At 43.0% G+C, this 26,745-nt stretch overlaps 1 protein-coding gene across 1 annotated transcript in view; it reads left to right on the forward strand.

Moving 5' to 3' along the window:
* LOC126248500 (ATP-binding cassette sub-family C member 4-like) overlaps window positions 1-26,745 on the forward strand; it is a 289,894-nt gene that overhangs the window by 117,284 nt on the left and 145,865 nt on the right. The window contains exon 7 of the mRNA XM_049949538.1: window positions 17,758-17,896. Within this exon, the coding sequence (XP_049805495.1) occupies window positions 17,758-17,896 (139 nt within the window). The remainder of the gene's footprint in view (window positions 1-17,757; window positions 17,897-26,745) is intronic.

The raw sequence follows: 26,745 nt of genomic DNA on the forward strand, positions 1-26,745 counted from the left end.
AATGGCTCTGAGCACTATGGGACTTAACTTCTGAGGTCATCAGTCCCCTAGAACTTAGAACTACTTAAACCTAACTAAACTAAGGACATCACACACATCCATGTCCGAGGCAGGATTCGAACCTGCGATCGTAGCGGTCGCGCGGTTCCAGACTGAGGCGCCTAGAACCGCTCGGCCACACCGGCCGGCTGCATTATGTTAATTACTTTTTTTCAGATCTTTTGCATGTAGGAGGAGAAATTCACTTTCATCTAATAGCAATATCTGGTGAGCTCTTGTCATTTTAGTAGTTCTTCACGTTTATTATAAGATTTCTACTTCTTGGTAGCTTCCCTTTCGTCACAAAGTAAACTGTCTTGTTCCTGGCCATTTCAGGATTATTCTTCGTACACTTTTATTGCAGCGTTTGAAGAACGTGTTTGCATATGTCTTTCAGTTCGTGTCTTGAGACTCCTGCTACCACCAGTAGCAGGTGCTCTGCGCACATAATGCAGCGTCCTGGTTCTCTCGTGGTTCCTACCTCTCCCGGCAGCGGCTCAAGGGCGATGTCCGAGAAGCCGAGGCTACAAACGGAGCCTTGTGGACATCCTTTGGCTCCTGCTTCCGTAACTGTTTTCTGGGAAAGCCAGTTCGGATTTTCTGCCACAGTGCTAATCCTTAACACTACGACAGACGGCTCTTGGAAATGTGACATCTTTTGGTCATGAAAATAAGGTGGTACACAATAGGTTATCAAAAAATCTTGCAATGTCAACCAAAATTCCCAACCTTTACTTTGCTGTTGAGTAAATACCAGCGAAGAGCATTGTTTATGGCGCCCACCATGAATTTTCTTTCCTTCTAAAACAAGTCGGATACCTATAAGAATCCTGTGAGTATCTAACGTCTCACACAAAAGGCATATTTCCTTCGGATACTTGTCTTCTTCCAATTTGAGTATGATTGCCAATATGTCATTCTAAGAATGGGTATCGTTCCTTGAAGCTGACATTTGTTGTATAATTGCGTAAGGCACGGCGCGGCTCTATTTCTCAGTATCAGTAGAAACTCCATTTTTATTGCGTGAGACAATGAAACGTCAGAATGGATGCAGCTACTACTTCTTCGTCGCGAAAGGAGTGCCTGTTGCTGTTGTGGTCTTCAGTCCGAAGAGTGGGTGTATGCAGCTCTCCACGCAAATTTGTCTTGTGCAAGTCTCTTCATCTCTGCATAACTTAACTGCTCACTTGATCATGATTAATATTGTAAAGCGTTGGTCCTCTATGATTTTTAGCTCCAAATCACCCTTAATTAGCGAACTGACGGTTCCTCTGCCGGGCACTTTATTGTGAATAGCAGAGTAATCACGTAGATGTAGACATCCTCGACACCTCAGTATGTCTTCTATCAATCTGTTTCTTCTTTTTGTCAGGTTATGCCACATATTTCTTTCCTCTCCAGTTTGAGTCAGTACCTCTTCATTAGTTAGCCAAACTACCTATTTAATCTTCAGCACTCTTCTGTACTACGACATTACAAAAGCTTCTATTCTTTTCTTATCTGAACTGTGTGTTGTTCATGTTTCACTTCTGCTCAGGTCTACACTCCAGACAAATACCTTCAGGAAAGACTTTCTAACAAGTAAATTTTAATTCAGTAATACGAAATTTCTTTTTTTATAAATTCTTCTCTTGCTATTGTCAGTCTGCATTTTATATCCTCTCTATTTACGACACCATTTCTTGCGTACAAACTAAAAATCTAAAAACTTATACCTCTCAGACGGTGCAATAAACTTTGGTAACTCTGAACACTTGATGCTATCGCACTCCTTTGTACCACGGTTGACGTCAGTCGCTTTCAAATGAAGTCACCATCCGGGAATCACGCATCTTCTTCTGATTCCCAAGACGTTTGTGATTCAGTTTCATCTGGGAGGATATACCATGTTACGTTTGTTAATAGTCGGCAGAAAGTGATTATGTGAAGCACTTTCCCAAAACACAATAACATAGAGCTAACGGCGTACCAGAGTCTGTCCCGTTTAGTATGTCAAGAAGACAGCACATCGATCTTTACTGCTGAGTTTTCCATACAAGTTTTACATTCAAAAATTTTATTATATATAACATCAGGATGGATTATAAACCAATATAGCAGACACAGTTAGGCAGAACAAATGTAGAATTTCTCTCTTCTCTTTTAATCTTCAGATGGTCGGTAGGATTGCTGCTTTAAATTAACTTTAAAAAATTAATTTCCTTTTGAGATCCTTAACTATAAATACATTTGTGTCCACAATTAAAGCAACAAACCGCTGTTTTCCCGTCTTGTGTCTAATTCACGATACAATCATAAAACTGTCAACAGATGTCAGCACGACCTTGTTCTGCACGGAGGATAGGATTCCGGTCAATGGACAACCACTCCGACGATGACATCAGGCCACCTCTCAAACGAGGTAGTGTTTGCCGGGTAGTCCCACATTCACAATCGCTGTGTACACAGCCACAGACGGTGCAGTATGGCACAGAGAAGAGTGCTACGAGACTCTCTGCGGTGGAGGACCGTAGGAAGAATGGAAGCAGGACAGTCGCAAACTGATATGGCCCGATGGCTTAGTGTGAATCATTCTGTTGTTTCTCGGATGTGGTGACAGTTTATAGAGATCAAAACTGTACCCCGAAGACCAGGGCAGGGCCGACCACGTGTGACATCAGAAAGAGAGGATGCTTATTTGCATCTAAAGGGACGACGGTACTGTTTTAGTACTGCACAGCAACTGGCATCTGACCTCGCAGCATTCACTGGACGTGTTGTATAGAAGCAAGCGGTGTACAGTAGGCTTCGATAGAGTGGCCTTTATTGTCGGAGATCTGCTGTATGTTTACCTCTGACGCGTCTTCACAGAAGGGAAGGTCTGGAGTGGAATCGTCAACGATCGAACAGAGGTCCAATGTTCTTTTGACAGATCAGTCGCAGTTTCACCTGGAGAGTGATTCTCGACGGATTCACATCTGGAAGGAACATAGAACACGATTTAGGGACCCAAACATTGTGGGAAGAGGTTCCCTAACAATGGGGGCAGGATTTATGTCGACCACTCGAACACCTCTTCATGAAATTGTGCGGGTGAATCGGTAAGGTTTAACTGCTGTCAGGTATCGTGACGAGATCTTGGGACATCATGTGCGATTTTTGTGACGTGCTGTGGGTCCAGACTTTGAAATGACGAAGACAATGCTCGATCTCATGTTTGATGTTTTTTTGAAAACTGAAGGTTCAAATGGTTCAAATAGCTCTGAGCATTATGGGACTTAACATCTGAGGTCATCAGTCCCCTAGAACTTAGAACTACTTAAACCTATCCAACCCAAGGACATCACACACATCCATGCCCGAGGCAGGACTCGAACCTACGACCGCAGCGGCCGCGCGGTTCCAGACTGAAGCGCCTAGAACCGCTCTGCCACACCGGCCGGCAAAACCGAAGGTATTGCACACATGGTGTAGCCTGCTCGCTACATGGTGTAGCATGTCTCGGATACACAAGGGAGACGTGTTGCATCACGTCAGCATCCACCAGCCACTTTGCAAGATTTCTGAGCAGCTCTGCAGTAATAATGGCGCTATTGCCTCAACATGAGATTGATGACATCATTCACAGCATACCCTGTCGTTTTCAGGTCAGTATTGCTTCCAGAGGTGGGCACACCCCATACTGAGCACATTAACCAGTTGTCGGAATGTGTGTGCAAATCCGTTAAGCTGGAAAAAAACGAAGAAAATTTTTGTCTACAGTTATGCATGTTGCAGTCATTTACGTTCTGTATTCTTTACATTGTTTCTACTTCACTGTCATCTGTTTATATTGTTTTGCGGTAAAATAAGCGCAAACTTGCAAAATTCCGGCTTGTTGCCTTAATTTTGGACACTAGTGTATATTTACTTTTTCTTGAGTCTGAGTCGAACAATATGGAGGTTCTGTTCTTCATGAACGCTCTCCGGCAGGCTGCAGGTCGGAAAAAAAATCATCAGCCACGTGACGGTGAGTCAGGGCATCTGGTAAAGATTATGCATTTACATCAGGTATCTACATATTGCTCTGCAAACATCTGTAAAGTGCATGGCAGAGAGTTAATTGTATCGTGCCATATATTATGGTAAAATCAAACGAGCTTGGAAACATTATTATGAAAAGGGAAGAGAAAGTAGATGCAGATGAGATGGGAGAATAAGAATTTGACTGAGCACAGAAGACCTAAATACAAACAGGGTACCTGCAGTATATGACGTCCCCTCAGAATTGTTAAGGCCTTTGAAAGTGAAGAGCCTCTCCCTCCTGTATCCAAGATAAATGAAGCGTACGGAATACCCTATGACTTCAAGAGTGCTGTAATAATTACAATTCCAAAAAGGTAGATGTTGACGAGTGTGAATATTAACGATCCGTTAGTTTGACGAGTAATGGTTGCCAAGTACTGACACGTATTGTTTGCCGAAGAATAAAACGACTGGTAGAAGCAGACTGAAGCGGCAGGGAGCTGGTTAGGGAGTGAGAAGTTACTGGGTCCACAAAATAAAATGTACTTCAACAGCAATTTGTTAACAGAAAAAATAATTAAACTCTTTACAATGAGAAAATGCACGGTTAAATAAAATGCTCGAAACGCATGTGAACCTCACTGCATCAAGTAAATAATTATACTTACCAACAGCACAAACGGCTTAAGGGTCAATATTAAATGCCTTCCTCGGTGAAGCCACAAAAATTTAAAGTATTAAGTAATTCGGTAAAACTAGAATTATATGTCAAGATCAAGCAAAAAATTATCCCCAGCAATTGCACAAATGTTAAATATCTGCCCAGCGAAATCATTTCAAGTACTACACTTTTACATACAATTTTCATTAAGGACCACGATGCCTCGGTCATAAGCCGGCCGGAGTGGCCGAGCGGTTCTAGGCGCTGCAGTCTGGAACAGCGCGACCGCTACGGTCGCAGGTTCGAATCCTGCCTCGGGCATGGGTGTGTGTGATGTCCTTAGGTTAGTTAGGTTTAAGTAGTTCTAAGTTCTAGGGGACTGATGACCTCAGAAGTTAAGTCCCATGATGCTCAGAGCCATTTGAACCATTTTTTTGCCTCGGTCATAAAGACCAGTTTACGGCAACACTGGCCAATCTTAAGCGGGTAGAACTACATTCCAAGGAACCTTAATAGCACTTACGGCGGATACGGCGTTAAGTGAATTAGTGACCGGCGGCCTTGCAACAACTTAACAAATGGCAAAGGAGCTTCAGGATCTACATGAATACATGAAATTAGTAAGTATTGTGAAGGATCTTAAGTTCAAACACAGAGAGCCTTACGGCGCAATAGCCGACCGAAACATGAGATCAAACATATACTAAAGGCCGCCTTTAGATGGTGTTGCTTCGATATACTTAGCGAGATTCAGAAGAAATCAGTTTCATTAAGTCCTTAACAACTGAAATATAAAACCTCAGAACAAAGCAAACGTTTAAATTTAGGGTTTACAGGAATGCAAATAGCAGCAACAGCCAATCAAATATACAGATGGAATCAACCAGGTCCGTAGGGCAGTAACGGCAAACCAACAAATAACAATATAATTATTACACGGGTAGCTAGTTCGTAAAATAGCAAATTACAAGCTATACAGACTTAATATTATCAGCTGGCCAGCTGTCTTACAAAAATAGGTGCCTTTTCTACAGGCGTACGAGGAATTAACCAAATTTTAATTTTTTTTGTTTTATAACAAAACAGTCTCAATCGCATAAAGATGTTTGTTTATTTACTGGTTACCGATTACGGCCACTGTTCTGGTCATCATCAGACCACTTAATCTGTGAAAAGAGTAACATGAATGTTCTTAGAGAAATGTAAACCACAAGCACATAGAGAAAACATAGCACATGAACAAAACGTGAAAGAAAGAAAGCTATACCCGCATTTGTTGGTGAACAGGCCCATCGGTTTCGCCGATTTTCCGTGTATTTGTTGGTCTTAGGTTGTGCTGTTGGGACACAATTTATTTCTTTTTCACTTTGGGGGACAAGTCTGTAATTTATTCGATCATAAGTTCGCCAGCCAGCCACCAATAGGTGGTGTTCTGTGCCTGTGAAGGCAAAGTTTTATTGGTATTCTGTGCCTGTGAAGACTTAGTTTTATGTCGTTTTTTTGATGTCTCGTGTGAGAACAGCATCCGGGAGCGATTGCAGAATCCACTCACATGGGGCAAATGGCAGAATCCAGAAGAGAATTCAGGGTGAGATAGAACGCACCTGTGAGTGGTGCAAATGATTCAAATGGCTCTGAGCACTATGGGACTTAACATCTATGGTCATCAGTCCCCTAGAACTTAGAACTACTTAAACCTAACTAACCTAAGGACATCACACAACACCCAGTCATCACGAGGCAGAGAACATTCCTGACCCCGCCGGGAATCGAACCCGGGAACCCGGGCGTGGGAAGCGAGAACGCTACCGCACGACCACGAGCTGCGGGCCAGTATGGTGTGACTGGGGAGGCAGGCATCTCTTGTGTGGTGGCCTCCGTCCTCTCCTGAGGGGAGGTCTGACTGGTACTGAAGATGAATGGCGCTCCGTCATTTCCCTGCTCTTCAGGCGACGTGGGCCGCCCACGTCTGCGTGGCTCGTCTTTTCAACGCCGCCCTCCTGGGTTTCGCGGCGCGTGAAGCAAGCTTTCGCTCGGCGGCGCGGACGGCGCCGGGAGCGGTTGGCAGAGGCTGCTCTGTCTGCGTTTTGGGGCAGACAGGTGTTGACGCATCCATCGGTTGCTTTGCGGCAGCTTTGCGTCAAGATAGCCATGAACTGCTTCGACAGCAGTGTGCTTACTCCCAGCATCCTTTCGCAGATCGCCGAATGCTCCGTCTTCGTGTTGGCTTGTGGGGCGGGCGCTCGTGGTCTTGATGGTAGAGCAGAGGTAGGAGATCTGGTCGTGTGGGCCTTCTTTCTGCGCCTTCGTCTGCGCTTATTTTAGCGGCGCCAACCGATTATGCCCGCGAAAGCTGGCCACGTGTTTGCCGCCGCAGTTGACTCATGTCGGTGGGGCGGCGTGTGGCTGGGAATAGGCATGAGTGTCGTGCGCTTCCCGCATGCCTCAGCTTTATGGCAATACTTATACGTAGCTTAGTTGCTGGCAGCGGAAGCACTGCTCAGTCTTTCCATGTCGGAGGCGTTGACGCAATTTCGACTTTGAACCGCATCAGCCTCCGGACATGGACTCCGTTCTTCTGGTGCCAGGCGGGGCCTACAAACAGGTACACCGCCGGGCGTTTCCTGTTTGTCGCCTGGCGGAGATCCGCCACGCCGAAGAATCCAAGCTCTCTCAGCGCCCCAATGACCTCCCGTGTTGACACGAGCCAGGGAAGGCCACGTATGGTCGCTCTCACAGTCTCGCGCCATCCGAGGTCCCTGAGCGCATTTTCGGTGACTAGGTGTTCAGCCAGCAGCTCCTTGGCCGCAACATGCGCTCCTAGGGAGGCAAAGGACAACGACAGTAAACTGCCGTGCCCCCCCCCCCCTCCGCCCTTACGCAGTAATCTCCTGTGTATTTCACATGTAGAACAGGAGGCGTGGCGGTAGGAGCTGGTAGGTTCTTTCGAGGCAGTTTCGAGGGTAGTGGCAACATCATCTCTGGAGACGACCATGCAGGTCGTGGCCGTGTAAGACACCTCTGCCTGATCTGTGGACGTCTTGGCCGGCCTCTTAAGTCGGCGTTTTCCAGGTATTTTGTTGTCTGTGGAAAACCGATAGTTTGCTCAGTAGAAGTAACTCCCTATGCCAGAGCTCCTCATTCAGCGTGCGGGGCCAGCGGCGTAGGCGGCTGTGCAGCAGGAGACCATGACACAACAATCCTACTTCGCATCTCAAAAGAGACACACAGTCTCGTGCTGTGCGACATGCAATTTACATCGCTTAAATGGCGGAGGCTCCACCCACCATCTCCAGCATTACATGGCCGTAAAACACGCTAAATAAAGGCTAAATACAATTAATTGCGTACGACACTTTCGTCCAGACTATAGGTATATCGATAATGCAAATAAGCTTCATCAAACTGTAACATAAAACTTAAAATTGAATAAAAAGAAAGAAAATAAGCTGTTAACGTAATGGAATACGCATGGTGACCTCTATAGGGCCCTCCGTGTAAGGACCATGAGACAAAGATGTTTAGCAAGAACGCCACCATAATCGTGGTAACGTTCTGGTCGGTGTATTACTACTAGACATCAAACTCACACTAATATCGGCTTACAGTCTTTGGTTTGTCAGTACTCAAGGTACCACATCAAGATCGACCTGTTACTACTACCGATCACAGAACGAAATAGTTATCATACACTTAAAATTATTTCTGTCACAATTATATTTTAAAAATTACGTGGCCTTTAGCCACTAGAAGGAGCTACCATCAAACAATATTAAGATATAAACATTAGTGCCCTTCTCTAGGGACAAGTGCGTAGCACATGTCAGATATAGTTGGCGAGAAAAATATTAACTAAAATCATAGCAATCGTATGAAGATCGATATGTTCAAATTCTTAATATTATGTGTAACATTAGATTGAGGCATTAATTATCCCACAGTTTACAATTATGTTTAAAACATTAAGGAACCTCAATGGAATAATACAAAAATAAATTGCGATAAACCTTTGTCATTAACATCGAATGTCCACAGTGGGAACTTAAACATATGTAAGATAACGATGATAATGCATCACTAGTACTCTGGTAACAACAAAAACATCAAAATCTCGTCATTATACAGTTCACACTGGCCTGCCATTACGTCTTGGATTAAGCAAATGTTACACTATGATTTGTAAAATTCAGGAATATTGGTTTTGATAAAAGGAGTAGTTCATTCCTTTTATATTTGACGTAACACTATTTATTTTCATTTTACAAACTACGTTCCATTTGTGGTCAATGTTTCAAAAAAACACATGAAACTGACCTTTGACGAAACTTAACCAAAAACAGCATATACTAAACACACAACTGAGAGCCTGCAGAGTGCTGTAAAACGTTAGGTATATGAGTGGTCAAATTAACCGTGGTGGTCAAAGTATACCAGGTTTACGGTACCAGAAAACATTATGTGAGAATGACGCATGATCTCTGAATGGTGATGAATTATTAAAATAAATTACAGAAATGAGTGATAAGCTGCACAACACGTTGTTAGCCCATAAATGCAGATTGCCCTGATCAAAGAAATAGAGAAATGGTGCGCTTTTTTGTCGCAGAGACGTTGCTCTGTGTCCAGTCTTCGTTTGACGCAGCTTTTTCGTAGTGGAGGTGGAACATAAAAGAATACAAACATTTTGTTTGCATTGGACAAAGTTAGTGTGTTTTTTCTGAAGCATGGACTATAGCGTGAAACATTCCAGATATCACTTCCCCTCTAATGGAGTATATTTGCAATTCTGTACTTCGCATCAATTAATTTTCGTCTTACAGCCTCCACAGTCTCACAAAACACAGCTGCGTTAAAGGCTATCTGATCTCTACAAATGGTTATTTCCCCTTGTCGGTGCTACTTTGCAGCAGTATGATCGGTACTCATCGTTCGCACTAACAAAAAGTCACGACTCCTGCGTGCTTCAGTAAGAGAGAACGGGTCGACGAGTGTGAAGCGACCGGAGCCCACAGTTCTCAGACTCGTCATACTCGCGGTACTACAGCGGGAACGAAGAAAGCCCGTTAGCACTGAGAAAACAGCGGTCCCTAGATTTATAAAGTATACAACCCGAACATTAGAGTCACACTCGCTCCGTCTCCGGCCACACTGCCGGCGGCAAGTCACTTCCCCATAGCTAACCGAGCCACGCTATTTCCGCGTCCGCCTCAGCACACGCGCCCTCTTCCGGCCAGGCGTTCTCTGGTCTCCTACCAATGGGCCAGAGACAACACGAGCAGATACAATCGATAATACGGCGCAAAGGATCTCGCGCACGCATGGCACACTGACTTCAGGAACATCAGTGCAGTTTCGGGAGGAATCTAAGAAAACGCGAGGCATTACTGATCCTGTTACTTATCTTAGAACATGAGTTCAAGGAAGGCAAACCTATGTTTATAGCATTTGTAGATTTGGGAAAAGCTTTTGATATTGTTGGGTGTGACACTGTCAAAGTAGGAGGGTTGAAATACAAGGAGCGAATTACCATCAGCAACTTCCATGAGCGGCATATTACTCTGTTGCCAGCCCCCCCCCCCCCCCCCCCCCACAAAGAAAAAAAAACAGCAACTTGCACAGAAACTGGACAGCCGTTATAAGAGTCGAACGACATGAAAGAGGGGCAGTTGTCGAAAAGGGAGTGCTACAGGACTGTAGCCTATCCTCGATGTTATTCAACATGTACTTTGAGCAAGTAGTGAAGGAAATATATCTTGATGTTACATACATTTGTGGTATGTGTAACTGCTATGGAAAACTCAGTACTAATGTAGTCATGATCAGTGTAACGTATTTTTGACGTACTAAACCGGGACAGACTCTGATACACCGATGTTCTCTATGTTACTGTATTTTAGAAAAGTGTTTGACATAATCTCTTTCTGTAGACTATTAACAAACCTACCATTGCATGGTATAACTTCCCAGATAAGATTGGCAGTCAGAACAAGGAGCATTATTCCCGGATGATGAGTGTCAATTTGAAAGTAACTGACATCAGAGGAGTACGGTAGTAGCTCTCATATTAAGTGTTCAGAGTTGCCAATGTTTATCATAACATGTTGTTGTTGTGGTCTTCAGTCCTGAGACTGGTTTGATGCAGCTCTCCATGCTACTCTATCCTGTGCCAGATTCTTCATCTCCCAGTACCTACTGCAACCTACATCCTTCTGAATCTGCTTAGTGTATTCATCTCTTGGTCTCCCTCTACGATTTTTACCCTCCACGCTGCCCTCCAATGCTAAATTTGTGATCCCTTGATGCCTCAAAACATGTCCTACCAACCGATCCCTTCTTCTAGTCAAGTTGTGCCACAAACTTCTCTTCTCCCCAATCCTATTCAATACCTCCTCATTAGTTACGTGATCTACCCACCTTATCTACAGCATTCTTCTGTAGCACCACATTTCGAAAGCTTCTACTCTCTTCTTGTCCAAACTGGTTATCGTCCATGTTTCACTTCCATACATGGCTACACTCCATACAAATACTTTCAGAAACGACTTCCTGACACTTAAATCTATACTCGATGTTAACAAATTTCTCTTCTTCAGAAACGATTTCCTTGCTATTGCCAGTCTACATTTTATATCCTCTCTACTTCGACCATCATCAGTTATTTTACTCCCTAACTAGCAAAACTCCTTTACTACTTTAAGTGTCTCATTTCCTAATCTAATTCCCTCAGCATCACCCCATTTTATTTGACTACATTCCATTATCCTCGTTTTGCTTTTGTTGATGTTCATCTTATATCCTCCTTTCAAGACACTGTCCATTCCGTTCAACTGCTCTTCCAAGTCCTTTGCTGTCTCTGACACAATTACAATGTCATCGGCGAACCTCAAAGTTTTTATTTCTTCTCCATGAATTTTAATACCTACTCCGAATTTTTCTTTTGTTTCCTTTACTGCTTGCTCAATATACAGATTGAATAACATCGGGGAGAGGCTACAACCCTGTCTCACTCCTTTCCCAACCACTGCTTCCCTTTCATGCCCCTCGACTCTTATAACTGCCATCTGGTTTCTGTACAAATTGTAAATAGCCTTTCGCTCCCTGTATTTTACCCCTGCCACCTTCAGAATTTGAAAGAGAGTATTCCAGTTAACGTTGTCAAAAGCTTTCTCTAAGTCTACAAATGCTAGAAACGTAGGTTTGCCTTTTCTTAATCTTTCTTCTAAGATAAGTCGTAACGTTAGTATTGCCTCACGTGTTCCAACATTTCTACGGAATCCAAACTGATCTTCCCCGAGGTCCGCTTCTACCAGTTTTTCCATTCGTCCGTAAAGAATTCGCGTTAGTATTTTGCAGCTGTGACTTATCAAACTGATAGTTCGATAATTTTCACATCTGTCAACACCTGCTTTCTTTGGGATTGGAATTATTATATTCTTCTTGAAGTCTGAGGGTATTTCGCCTGTCTCATACATCTTGCTCACCAGATGGTAGAGTTTTGTCATGACTGGCTCCCCCAAGGCCATCAGTAGTTCTAATGGAATGTTGTCTACTCCCGGGGCCTTGTTTCGACTCAGGTCTTTCAGTGCTCTGTCAAACTCTTCACGCAGTATCTTATCTCCCATTTCATCTTCATCTACATCCTCTTCCATTTCCATAATACTGTCCTCAAGTACATCGCCCTTGTATAAACCCTCTATATACTCCTTCCACCTTTCTGCCTTCCCTTCTTGGCTTAGAACTGGGTTGCCATCTGAGCTCTTGATATTCATACAAGTGGTTCTCTTTTCTCCAAAGGTCTCTTTAATTTTCCTGTAGGCAGTATCTATCTTACACCTAGTGAGACAAGCCTCTACATCCTTACATTTGTCCTCTAGCCATCCCTGCTTAGCCATTTTGCACTTTCTGCCGATCTCATTTTTGAGACGTTTGTATTCCCTTTTGCCTGCTTCATTTACTGCATTTTTATATTTTCTCCTTTCATCAATTAAATTCAATATTTCTTCTGTTACCCAAGGATTTCTATTAGCCCTCGTCTTTTTACCTACTTGATCCTCTGCTGCCTTCACTACTTCATCCCTCAGAGCTACCCATTCTTCTTCTACTGTATTTCTTTCCCCCATTCCTGTCAATTGTTCCCTTATGCTCTCCCTAAAACTCTCTACAACCTCTGGTTCTTTCAGTTTGTCCAGGTCCCATCTCCTTAAATTCCCACCTTTTTGCAGTTTCTTCAGTTTCAATCTGCAGTTCATAACCAATAGATTGTGGTCAGAATCCACATCTGCCCCTGGAAATGTCTTACAATTTAAAACCTGGTTCCTAAATCTCTGTCTTACCATTATATAATCTATCTGATACCTATTAGTATCTCCAGGATTCTTCCAGGTATACAACCTTCTTTTATGATTCTTGAACCAAGTGTTAGCTATGATTAAGTTATGCTCTGTGCAGAATTCTACAAGGCGGCTTCCTCTTTCATTTCTTCCCCCCAATCCATATTCACCTACTATGTTTCCTTCTCTCCCTTTTCCTACTGCCGAATTCCAGTCACCCATGACTATTAAATTTTCGTCTCCCTTCACTACCTGAATAATTTCTTTTATCTCGTCATACATTTCATCAATTTCTTCATCATCTGCAGAGCTAGTTGGCATATAAACTTGTACTACTGTAGTAGGCATGGGCTTTGTGTCTCTCTTGGCCACAATAATGCGTTCACTATGCTGTTTGTAGTAGCTAACCCGCACTCCTATTTTTTTATTCATTATTAAACCTGCTCCTGCTTTACCCCTATTTGATTTTGTATTTATAACCCTGTAATCACCTGACCAAAAGTCTTGTTCCTCCTGCCACCGAACTTCACTAATTCCCACTATATCTAAATTTAACCTATCCATTTCCCTTTTTAAATTTTCTAACCTACCTGCCCGATTAAGGGATCTGACATTCCACGCTCCGATCCGTAGAATTCCAGTTTTCTTTCTCCTGATAACGACGTCCTCTTGAGTAGTCCCCGCCCGGAGATCCGAATGGGGGACTATTTTACCTCCGGAATATTTTACCCAAGAGGACGCCATCATCATTTAATCATACAGTAAAGCTGCATGTCCTCGGGAAAAATTACGGCTGTAGTTTCCCCTTGCTTTCAGCCGTTCGCAGTACCAGCACAGCAAGGCCGTTTTGGTTAATGTTACAAGGCCAGATCAGTCAATCATCCAGACTGTTGCCCCTGCAACTACTGAAAAGGCTGCTGCCTCTCTTTAGGAACCACATGTTTGTCTGGCCTCTCAACAGATACCCCTCCGTTGTGGTTGCACCTACGGTACGGCCATCTGTATCGCTGAGGCACGCAAGCCTCCCCACCAACGGCAAGGTCCATGGTTCATGGGGGAAGTATCATAACATATGAAAAGTATAATTCCTTAGATCTTTACTTTGGTACCCAAAAAATTCTTGATACACTTCATCAAAGAAGAATAAACGCATAGTATGCGTTATACAGCACATGGATGGAATTTTAACGATGGGCAAATCCAGAGAAGCATGTGACCACGGACTGAGCGTGATATCGGATAGAGGAAGGCGAAGCATTTGTAAAATTCGGTCAAAATGAAGATACAATAAATGGAATATACGAGGGACATCGAATAAGTAATGCAGAACTTTTTTTTTCTCGGTCAATTTCGACTGAAAAACTGTGGAATTTGCTTTGGGACATAGTGGAATATTTCTGCTTCAGCCCCTATAGATCCAAGAACTTCCGGTATGTGGTGGCGCTATACGTAGCATTCAAAATAGCGGTTATAATAATGATGCGTTCCAAGCAGAGAGCTGTTACTGAAGTCCTTTTGGCGGAAAACCAGAGCATCGTAGATATTCATAGGTGCTTGCAGAATGTCAGCGGAGACCGGACAGTGAACAAAAGTACGCTGAGTCGTTGGGCGAGGCGTCTGTCATCATCGCAACAAGGTCGCGCAAACCTGTCCGATCTTTCGCGTGCCGACTGGCCGCACACTGCTGTGACTTCTGCAAGGTTGGAACGTGCTGACACTCTCATTCGACGTGATCGATGGATCACAAACACCTCGTTGCTCAACTGGACGTCTCTGTTGGTAGTGATGACACACTCGTCCACCAGGTGGGGTACGCAGAAGTGTGTGCCCGCTTGGTACCTCGCCGCCAAACAGAAGACCATAAAGAGCAATGAAGGGCCATCTTCGCGGAATTGCTTGCGCGTTACCAGGCTGATAGTAACAACTTTCTTCGAACATCGTCAAATGCGATGAAACGTGGGTTCACCACTTCGAACCGGAAACCAAACATCAATCTATGGAGTGGCGCCAAATCATCTCTCCTTCGAAGAAAAAGTCCAAAGCTGCACCCTCATCATGTAAAGTCATGGGGACGGTCTTCTGGGACTCTGAAGGGTTATCCTGTTTGGTGTCCTCCCTCATGGTGCAACGATCAACTCTGAACTGTATTGTATTACCATCAGGAATTTGAAGAAACGACTTCAGCGAGTTTGTCGACACAAAAATGCAAAAGAACTTCTTCTTCTCCATGACAACGCAAGACCTCACACAAGTCTGCGCATCCAAGAGAAGCTGACAAAACTTCATTGGACTGTTCTTCCTCATCGACCCTACATTCCAGATCTCGCACCTTTCGAGTCCCATCTGTATGGCCCAATGAGGTATGCATGCGCGGGAAGCAGTATGGCGTTGCCACCGACTGCCCCTCCCAGTATTCCTGCTTTCAGAAAAAAGTGTTGCTTTATTTATTGAAACCGCCGCGTACTTTCTGCGAACAAGAAAAAGGAAATTAAAATTCAGGGAGAAGAAATCAAACCTTCGAAGTTGGCCAACGACATCATAATTCTGAGAGAGGCAAAAGGCTTGGGAGATCAGCTGAACAAAATGAATAGTGACTTGAAACGAGTTTATAAGGTTGCTAAGGGACGAAGACAGTCAAGAAATTCTGAATATTCACAATTAACAGAGAGAAACTAGCAGATTTCACTGCCGGTCTTAACTTAAGTTTACAAACAGCTTAATTAGAGACAGCTACCTAGTAGCGTGTAACACGTCCATTGACCTGAAAATGGCGGCAGTGCATCGTAGCATGTACTCCAAGAGACCTATGGCGTTGGGAAACCGTGCTGATACATGAGTGCTTAACTCACGTTGACTGGTTGGAATTGGACATCTCGCTCGAAGGCGTTCTATATGTGCACAACAGCTTTGTGGCCAGGCGTCCAGGAGCTGAGTAACAGATACACTCTCGTGTCCGTGGAGCGTTCCTCACGCCATTCTGACAGAACTCTGGAGCTCTGATCTATTGCTTTGTCATTGTGAAGCCTCAGCTCTCTTGTGGGCTACTGTGGGCGAACAAACAGATGTGCATAATCGTACAGTACATTTCCTTATAATTCTCCAATAGGTGAATATGATGTGTCAGACGCCTCACATTATCCCATATAAACAGTACCCAAACGAACCACTACCCGCCAGGACGGTACCCTGATGGCAAGTGGCATATATCACCTTATAATGTCATAGATGTGTACCAGCATGCACCACGGCTCGCGAGTCAAGGCAACCGTTTTCCATTCTTCGAACGTACAGAATTCTTCGAAATCGGGTCCAGATATGGGTAGAGGGCAGCAAACAAAAGAATATCAACAGAACTACAGGAAGATCATGGGAGGGGTCGGAGGGCAAAACGGCCAGGAGAGCATCTCACCTGACGACTCAGTATATTAGGAGGTGCATTAACGAAATATTGTGCCAATGATACACTAGCATTCAGCTGAGTTCCCATGAAACCTGCAGTCAGACGTAATTTTTTTTTCTTCGGAAAGACTTCAGCTCAAAAATTTTAATCCTTCAAGCACAGAATCAGGACATAGATCTTATCACCTCCATAATTACCATTATGTCAGTCTCCCAACCACAGGACTGATCACAACAAAATATACGTAATAGCCTAGTTTTATGTTCAACGCCCACAAGCGATATAGAAAACCCATTTCTTCGATTTACTCTTCATAAAATGGTAAAAATTGTTGATTTAAGCATCTTTCACGTACGAGCAATTTACAACGTTCCGGAAGCTGCTGATGCGAAAAGTAAGTTAGTCGAACAGTATCGTGGAACAGTTATAATGACACTGGATTCCTGACGGCGATCTTCATGGAGGTACTTTGGGTCGTACCCATATAGTTTTGAGCTGAATGCTTGAACTCGTCTTATGGGCTCTTTCTTCCTCATCTTGCTAAATCCTACCATGTGCTACATTTCCAGTTACCACGACGTAGACAGGGCATTAAACTCTAATCGTCTTCCCATCCTCCTAATCGCACGTCCAATGGCTACCGTCTTTAGTATCTGTGGGAAGCGAGCTAATGACAGTGCAGTCGCTCGTTGACAAGAAACCTCAACCAAGAACGCAAAAGGCATATATTTGTCCGCTCTGTAAAGTGGAATAGGCAGCAACTTGTATCGAAATAGAGGGTGAAGTAAGTGCTGTCAGTGTGGAGAACACCAAACCTTAATGTTAAAACAATACGTAGACAACGTCTTTAGAGAAACCAACCAAAAAAAGTAAAACTGAACTTCAAACGATAGTTTTCAGCAGCAAGATGCTTTACTGAGTACGGATCTCTGATGTGTATACTGTCTCACCCAGCCTGTTATAAGCTGATATATGATTTGAGGCATTGTGTAACTTCGGTTTTCTTTCATATACGAAAAAATTCCATAGATAAAAGTCAAGTTAACCGCCAGAGAAGGAAACCCTATGATCAAACAAGGAAGGCGCCCTGTACTTTTCTATTTTTATCTGTCTTTTCCGCACTCACTAAGCCATGCAGTAGACCGTTAGCGAACAATAAATAAGTCAAAATTAGTGCCACTGCTTCACACAATCCGGAAACAGGTAAAGTAACTGAAAATGCTTTTAAATACGTTTGCTCCTGACTGTGTTACGAAAGAAAAATTATTTGGAAATTAAGTGGGAAGTCGCAACGCAGTTGCCACATACAATGAATAGCTAATCATGCGGTATTTTTATTCCAGGAAGGAGATAAGCAAAATCGTCCAGTCTGCATATTTGAGAGCCTTCATAATATCTTCGATCGTTTTCATCGAGAGAATATCCACATTTGTGACGTTGCTTTCTTACTGGATGTTTGGAAATGTGATTAAGCCGAACAAGGTAAAGTATGACTTCTTTGATACTACAGTCATATTCATTTAACTTATCTTAACTTGGTGTGAACTCATACCCAGAATCTGTGAGAGGGACTCTTATTAATTTTATGGAAAGGGGGCAGCAAGTGATTCATAGTTTCTTACAAAATAAAACTCAAAACGATTTTGAAAACAATGTTTGTTTATTAATCAACAGACATTAATATTCCCAACTAAGAATGCACATATCAATTTTTTGTTTAGTTGCATGAAAATACTTTCTATGATTACATTGTAGTAGTTTTGGAAATTGTCTGGTAAAATCGTCGTGAACTGAAGTGTGAGGCGACTGAAACGTTTAGAGACTACAGCCATCTCGTGTTCCCAGTTAAAACAAATTTAACGACGAACAGCAAAATGGCCCTCGGTTCTCTTACCACTAATCAGTATCCATTATATATTTTCAGTTTCATCAAACTGATAATTAATTTATACGTCTGTCCTCACTCGATTTCTAATAAAATTAACAGACCGAAATAAAGCAAAACAAAGACGTTAGTTCAGTAATTGTAACGTCACCAGGTCTGATTGACAGTCGTTCCCTGATGATTAAATTATTATGGATCAACGTGCTGGCGGAAAAGCTTTTACTGAGGTTCTCGGCTATTGAATCGAATGCAGACGCCGTAGCTCTGCAATATTATGATGGAGTAGTGAAAAGTATCCTGTTAATGTCATAGGGAAAAACAGCGTGCAAAGTCCAACCGAAAGTAAAGGCGCAAAGTAACAGAAGCAGTAATAGAATTGACTTCAACACTGCCAAATAGATAAAAGCGCGTTATGATGAAAAGCAGCGAAATAGCCCGTCAGATGGACTGCCGGTTGCAGAGTTCCGTTACTGACAAGACAAGAAAACAAAAGGGTGCTCTCAACTACACTGCGTTTGCAGTTGACACACATCTCTGCGACGAGCTGTCTATGGAAGGGACGTTACTCTCCAAATACGACAGTTCTAAGAAGTGATACGAAATGCTTAATCACAGAATCGAGTAACTAATACAAATAATACTCCAAAAATACGACCCCCGTAACGAAACTGACGTAATATTTTCGTGAGGGTCTAATACGCTGAAAAGCTAAAGAATCTGGTACACCTACCTAATATCGTGCAGGGCCCACGCCAGAACGCACAAATGCCTCAACATGACGTGGATGGACTCGACTAATGTCTGAAGTAGTTCTGGAGGGAACTGACACCATGAATCCTGCATAACTGTCGATAAATCCGTAAGAGTACGAGAAGTGGATATCTCTTGTGAACAGCACGTTACGAGGCATCCCAGACATGCTCAATAATGTTCATGTCTGGGGAGTTTGATGGCCAGCAGAAGTGTTTTCAGAAGAATGTTCCTGGAGCAATTTGGGACGTGTAGGATGTCGCATTGTCCTGCTGGAATTGCCCAAGTCCGTCGGAATGCCAAATGGACATGAATGGATACAGGTGGTCACACAGGATGCTTACGTACGTGTCACCTGTCAGAGTCGTAATTAGACGAATCAAGGGTCCCGTATCACTCCAGCTGCACACGTCTCACACCATTACAGAGCCTCCACCAGCTTGAACATTCCCCTGCCGACGTGCAGGGTCCATGGATTCATGAGGTTGTCTCCATACCCGTACACGTCCATCTGCTCGATACAATTTGGAATGAGACTCGTCCTACCACAGGCAACGTGTTTCCAGTCATCAACAGTCCAGTCTCGGTGTTGTCGTGCAGTCATCAAGGGTACACGAGTGGATCTTCGGCTCCGAAAGCCCATATAGATGATGTTTCGTTAAATGGTTCGCACGCTGACATTTGTTGATGGCCCAGCATTGAAATCTGCAGCAATTTGCGGAAGGGTTGCACTTTTGTCACGTTGAACGATTCTCTTCAGTCGTCGTTGGTTCCGTTCTTGTAGAATCTTTTTCCGGCCCCAGCGATGTCTGAGATTTGATGTTTTACCGGATTCCTGATATTGACGGTACACTCGTGAAATGGTCGTAGGGGAAAATCTTCACTTCATCGCTACCTCGGAGATGCTGTGTCATATCGCTCGTGCGCCGATTATAGCACCATGTTCAAAGTCACTTAAATCTTGATAATCTGCGATTGTAGCAGCAGTAACCAATCTAGCAATTGCGCCAGACTCGTGTCTTATATAGACGTTGCCGACCGCAGCGCCGTATTCTGCCTGTTTATATATCTCTGTATTTGAATGCACATGCCTATACCAGTTTCTTAGGCGCTTCGGTGCATATTGACTTTGTGATTAGCGTGGAACATTCGCCGTTTCCCTTTAATGTCGTGCTTCATCGGAGAACAGTTATCACGCTCACAACTAGAAGATGAAATGAAAAACAGTGATTTTATAATTACAAACGTAGAAGTACTACAAGCTGAAGTCTCATACGTATGTATTGTTTGAAGAGAGGCTGCAAACGTACTTCGTGTTACGTCCTTACTGTTTATAAGCATCAGCAATAAAGAATATGACCTGCTTATCCCTATTTCCTTGCTTTTAATGTCAATGTGACTGATAAAACGTGATTTCTCTCAAGACCCCCACTCAAGTTGGCCTATGCAGTCAACAACCACGGAGCAAACAATGAACATCGTACACCCTGTAAAACCTCACTGTCTAAAAGGATTATCTACAGCTCGCTATCAATAGATTTTAGCAGCTGAGCTGGTGATTATCAATGGTTTTTTCCCTTTCTCAATTCACCCTCCTCTCATATCGACAACAGCCGTGCCCTGACGTAAAAGTGAACAAATTTGAACGTCAGAGTGCAAAACGCTGTCCCTTCTTACATAGCAACCATTTAGCTTTTGATGTTGAAGAAAACAATTAAGAACTTACTGCTCTGTCACTTTTATTAAGTCACACACATCTTGGCGATCTCTGGAGGTGGAACTGTAATCATCGCCTCTGTTTATTCCTCGAAAAGAATTTTCTGCTTTGTAAGCTTCTCCGAACGAGACTGGAGAGGCGGATCGTTGTTAGATTGATGGGCATCTTTCTACGTCGATTCGCATATCTGTGCTGTTCTTAGACTGAGTATTGAGGCTTGACCGATTTTCGGTCGTACTTCATCAAAGAACCAGTTTAAGCTCACATGTTATCTTCAGGAATAGTAATTATTTTGCTTGAATTTTAGCTGATCTTATCTTCTACAATTTTTGCCGTTGATAAATAATAGCCTAAAGTATCTTCAGTTGCATAGACATTGGAGCTAAGTTGAGCTGTTAACACAAGACAAAAAGTAACTGCCCAGGACTTCATTATGTTCCTAACCTTTATTTTACAACACCACAAATTCTTTTTTAGTTCAGTTATATGAAACTCCCCACTTTCAATTTTTTCGATTAATCCGACTGTCCTGCGTCGTTATTTAGTATTATCTTTTGACATTAGGATTACTAGAAAATTTTCAGATACGGAGCTCTTTCCAGATTAACACAGTGAAATACTGACTGGAGACCTAGTCGAACAAATTTCGAAGCTCCGCGCTGGGCCTTAAAAAATTTGCTTAGAACATGTAATGGCACTTTACGGAAGTATAGTTATCGTAAAGCCGCATTACATGATAACACAACACCGTTTTTGTCACGCAGAAAACCATCCGGCAGGATGTGGATAGCTTTCTTCAAGAAAATCACTTGAGAAAAAGGAAAAAAATGATTACGTGTTTTTCGATATACATCTACTCTTAACATCATTTTACCAGCTTGTATTGCGACCCTGAATGTGAACTGAATAAGGAAGGTTGTGTAAATTATCCCGTCGACAATGAGAACATTACAAATAGAGCACAAACTCAGACCAAGTTGAGAGGGTGGATCTAACCGAGACCTGTTGAAGAAACCATCTCGATATTCTTCTGAAGCGGTGAATAATCCCATTCAGGATGGTCTGAGTGGGATTAGAAGACTGCTCCTCGCTCAGCTACGGTGGACATTGCACCTTCTGAGTTCTAGTACAATCGCGGTAGTTTAGCATCGATTCAGCCTTATGATCTTAACCATAAGCACGTCACTGGTCCGTCATTTGTTAGTCGTATCAAGGTCATCCGCACTGGATGACAGTAAGTTTCATGACACTGCTTCCTACAACCTTATTGAGGTAGGTGGCGCAGTGGTTAACACACTGGCCTCTTCTCGTGGACGAGCGACGTTCACCTCCCCTTCCTGTCACTGCGGTTTGGCTTTTTCGCGGTATTTCCTCAATCACTTCACGTGACTGGAAATATGGTTCCCTCAGAAGGCCGTGGAATGTTTCCTGCCCCATTATTGATCAGTGTGTATTTGCGCCTGTGTCTAATGATAGGTTTATGAACGTTGTGAAGAGTAGTGACAACACAAATAATACTAAACTGTTAGTAAAACACCTATTAAAACTGCAATAAATAAACATAAGTGTTTCTCACAGTAGCATATTAGGATGAATACTGTTCCTTATATACATCAGTGACCTCCCCAGTAGTAGCCAGCCGGAGTGGCCGAGCGGTTCTAGGCGCTACAGTCTGGAGCCGCGCGACCGCTATGATCGCAGGTTCGAATCCTGCCTCGGGCGTGGATTTGTGTGATGTCCTTAGGTTAGTTACGATTAAGTAGTTCTAAGTTCTAGGGGACTGATGACCTCAGAAGTTAAGTCCCATAGTGCTCAGAGCCATTTGAACCATTTGAACCCAGTAGTATTAGTCATGGGGAAACAAGTCTTTCCTTATGGCAGCAGTCTATAGTCACTGAGAAAACAAGAGAACTCCTTACAGCCAAAAAAAGGAACACTCTGTTAAGTTTATAAGTGGTCAATATTTAATAAAGTTACATGTAACAGAAAAAAAACAAATGCCATACATTTCAGATTGAAGAGAAAAGTAACACTATTAAATGAAATGTAGAAGGCATCACTATACACTATGTAACAATCAGAAAAATTTCTGGAAACATCTGTTGACTCTCAGTTAAGTAGTGTGAACGCACGTAGATACTTGAGAACAGAATGTCTTCAGTGTGTTATGGACTTACAATCAGTGTGGAGCAGCCATCTCCGTACTATTCAGATTATACACTCCATTCTTAGCAGCGGAATTCTTTTCTGGGAACAAACGTGCAAAATATGAACAGTTTTCAAATCACAGAAAAGAGCTTTAAAATAATAATTAAAAATAGTAATCTAGTTCATTGCACAGATTGTTCAAAACACTATCGATTTTAATTATACCATGTGAGTATATTTACCAATCAGTTGTGCATATAAAAAATAAAATTGACAGTTACTTCGCAAACAGTTCTGTCTACGACCATGGAACAAGATCTAGACTAAACTTACTTTTACAAAGAAAGAATAAATATGAAACTCACAAACAGCAGTTTCAACTAAGGAATAAAACTGCACAATAAATTAACCAAGGCGATTAAAAAGATAACTAAAAGAAACTTAGCTAAAAAGGCAGGTAAGAAAGCATAAAGGTAAGCAATACGTTCAAAAAAGTGGAGGATTACTTAGACAACACGGTGTAGGGGGCTGGTATAAAAGTAACACAAGTAAATAACAACAACAATGATAATAATAATAATAGTGACAGTAATAATAAAACTCGAATTATTTCACATAACACTTTCAGACTGTTTTTTTTTCTCCTTTTTTTTCTTTTCTTATCTCTCTTGTTATAGAAAGATGCTGATTCGGTTTTTCAGGCTAGCAGATGGAAAGTTATGGTAAACAAAATGGAAGCCAAACATCGTCTCTGTAAGAAACTACCTGGCAGATTAAAACTGTGTGCCGGGCCGAGACTCGAACTCGGGACCTTTGCCTTCTGAAAGGTTCGCAGAAGAGCTTCTGTGAAGTTTGCAAGGTAGGAGACGAGGTACTGACAGAATTTAATCTGTGAGGAGGGCTCGTGAGCCGTGCTTGGGTAGCTCAGTTGGGAGAGCACTTGCCCGCGGAAGGCGACGGTCCCGAGTTCGAGTCTCGGTGCGGCACACAGTTTCAATCTGACAGGAAGTTTCATATCAGCGCACACTCCGCTGCAGAGTGAAAATCTCATTCTGGAATCGTCTCTGTAGTCCTGATGTCAGCTGTAGTGTGTTGTGTTACGTTCTGAAATAAGGCTTGTGTAGTGTGAGCAGTGACTGGGAGTGAAAAATTAATTCTCAGTGTAGCACTAACACTTCACATTATTAAATAACTTCTTTACAAAACAGTTTTATACACTAGGGATAAACCGAATGAGGTAGCACTGTTTTAAACAGGCTAGCCTAGTATTCGGGGGAGTGGAGGTTTCAGTATTCATCCGGTCATCCTGATTTAGGTTTCCTGTGATTTCCCTAAATTACTTCAGAGAAATGTGGGGATGCTTCCCACTACACGGCGCCGCCCGACTACCTGTCCTATCCTTGTCAACCTAAGCCAGCAAGCATTTAAATGCTTGTATATTTTAATTATGTTATTTTTGTTGTTCTTAAATTGCAATACCACGACATGTCCAGTATCCTTGTAAAAGTGGTACACAGATTGTTATTACTATTACATCATGTCTCTAACAAACTTTAGATCGAAGAGGCACTGAACCAGATTTTTTTTTCTTCCCTTCTGGAAAATTTCATCAACACGCATTTTGCTTTAATTTCCGGAAGTAGTTTAAATGTTCTTACCTAATCACCTTACTCGGGACAACAATTGGATCCTTAATAGGCCTATTGTTCTCCTCTCTTGAGATTTCCCCGTCGAAAAGTGAACGGCAATTGTCTGCCAAGAGAGTGGTGAGCGGTAGTCTATTGAAGTTAGGAAACTTAAGAGGATCAGATGAATTGTGGCATTGTTTAACTCGCAGGGCTAGTATTCTGAAGAAACAAGGTTCAAATCTCTGCCTATTCATCCTGATTTAGATATTTCGTTTGTCGCACAGATTTCTTCTGGAAGATCACTGCCAAGTCCCCATCTACCCAAAACTGAGTTAGGGTTCCGTCTATAATGATTTCGTCATTGACGAGCCGTTAAATTCTGATAAAATCAGAAAATAAAAATATACACTGTTTCTTTCAAGTACCCGTATAGATTACCTCAAGTCATGTCGAAATGGAAACTAGTATGCCTGTAACTCATCAGCCTCAAGTAAGCGGAAGGGCAGAAACTTTTTTATAAATATTAGCCATTTTCCCGTTTATATTGCTGTTTCGGTGCATTCGTGGAGCACTGGAGCATGTAACGTGTAGTGCAAAATTTAGGGTACTTCCGATTGAGCAGACTGTTGAAATTTAGTTCGTGAGTGGTGTGTGAATCACGATTGAAGGAAACAGTATTTTTTATTTGCGGACTAACTTATTGACAGCTTCAGGATCGTAGTTCGAAGAAATATAAAACTTTACAGGTTGACAGAATTCCACTTTCGGGATTTGCGAAAGACATTAGAGATGTTGTTGACGATTCCGTCGTAGTTTTGGATTCTAAATGGAAAAAGAAAGACTTTTAATGATGAATCCTAAAATGCCAGTCTTAAATGCACAAGTTAAGTTGCATAAGGAAAATTACTCTATTCCTCTTCTTGTTAGTGGGTGCAGTAGCACTAACTACACACATCAAAAAAAGTTTTGCATCACCCCGGTTCCCAGAACTCCTGAAGACAAACGTTGACGATGGATGTTGTATCACAGACACAGTCCCTTTAAGTGTTCAGAGATGTCGGCAAACCCGCCTAAAGATGTAAACAACAATGTATGAGCAGCGCCTATTAGACGGAAGGGGTCCGACAGCCGATCAGTTCCACTCATTTCACCAGGAAGCAGGTACACGGCTCGTGTTGTCTGTAGTTCAACCATACCTAGACGGTCAATCCGCGGTTCGATCGCGTCTGCATTGTTACTGTAGTGGACTGTTAAGGCAGCCAGTCCACAGTGAAGTAGCCGAAAGGACACACGTACACACACGCCGACTGGCGCGAAGTCTGGAACAGGATACGTGATGAATGTGATAAAGAAAAGAACGTAGCTACTAGAACACTTAACTTTTATATTGTCATTTGTTATACAGCATTCTGGATGATACAAGTGAGACTCTATCTTGAGGTACATGCAACGTTACAAATGGTTAATGGCGCCTTGCTAGGTCGTAGCCATTAACTTAGCTGAAGGCTATTCTAACTGTCTCTCGGCAAATGAGAGAAAGGCTTCGTCAGTGTAGTCGCTAGCAATGTCGTCCGTACAACTGGGGCGAGTGCTCGTACGTCTCTCGAGACCTGCCTTGTGGTGGCGCTCGGTCTGCGATCCTGACAGTGGCGACACGCGGGTCCGACATGTACTAATGGACCGCGGCCGATTAAGCTACCACCTAGCAAGTGTGGTGTCTGTCGGTGACACCACAGTTACTTTGTGCCAGGAAGTGCTCTCAACAAGGGAAGTGTACAAGCGTCTCGGAGTGAACCAAAGCGATGTTGTTCGGACATGGAGGAGATACAGAGAGACAGGAACTGTAGATACATGCCTCGCTCAAGCCGCCCAAGGGCCACTACTGCAGTGTATGACCGCTACCTATGAATTATGGCTCGGAGGAACCCTCACAGCAACGCCACCATGTTGAATAATGCTTTTCGTGCAGCCACAGGACGTCGTGTTACTACTTAAACTGTGAGCAGTAGGCTGGTTGATTGGTTGGTTTGGGGAAGGAGACCAGACAGCGTGGTCATCGGTCTCATCGGATTAGGGAAGGGTGGGGAAGGAAGTCGGCCGTGCCCTTTCAGAGGAACCATCCCGGCATTTGCCTGGAGTGATTTAGGGAAATCACGGAAAACCTAAATCAGGATGGCCGGACGCGGGATTGAACCGTCGTCCT

This window comes from Schistocerca nitens, chromosome 3 (assembly GCF_023898315.1).
Source record: "Schistocerca nitens isolate TAMUIC-IGC-003100 chromosome 3, iqSchNite1.1, whole genome shotgun sequence".
In the NCBI taxonomy this organism is placed as follows: domain Eukaryota; kingdom Metazoa; phylum Arthropoda; class Insecta; order Orthoptera; family Acrididae; genus Schistocerca; species Schistocerca nitens.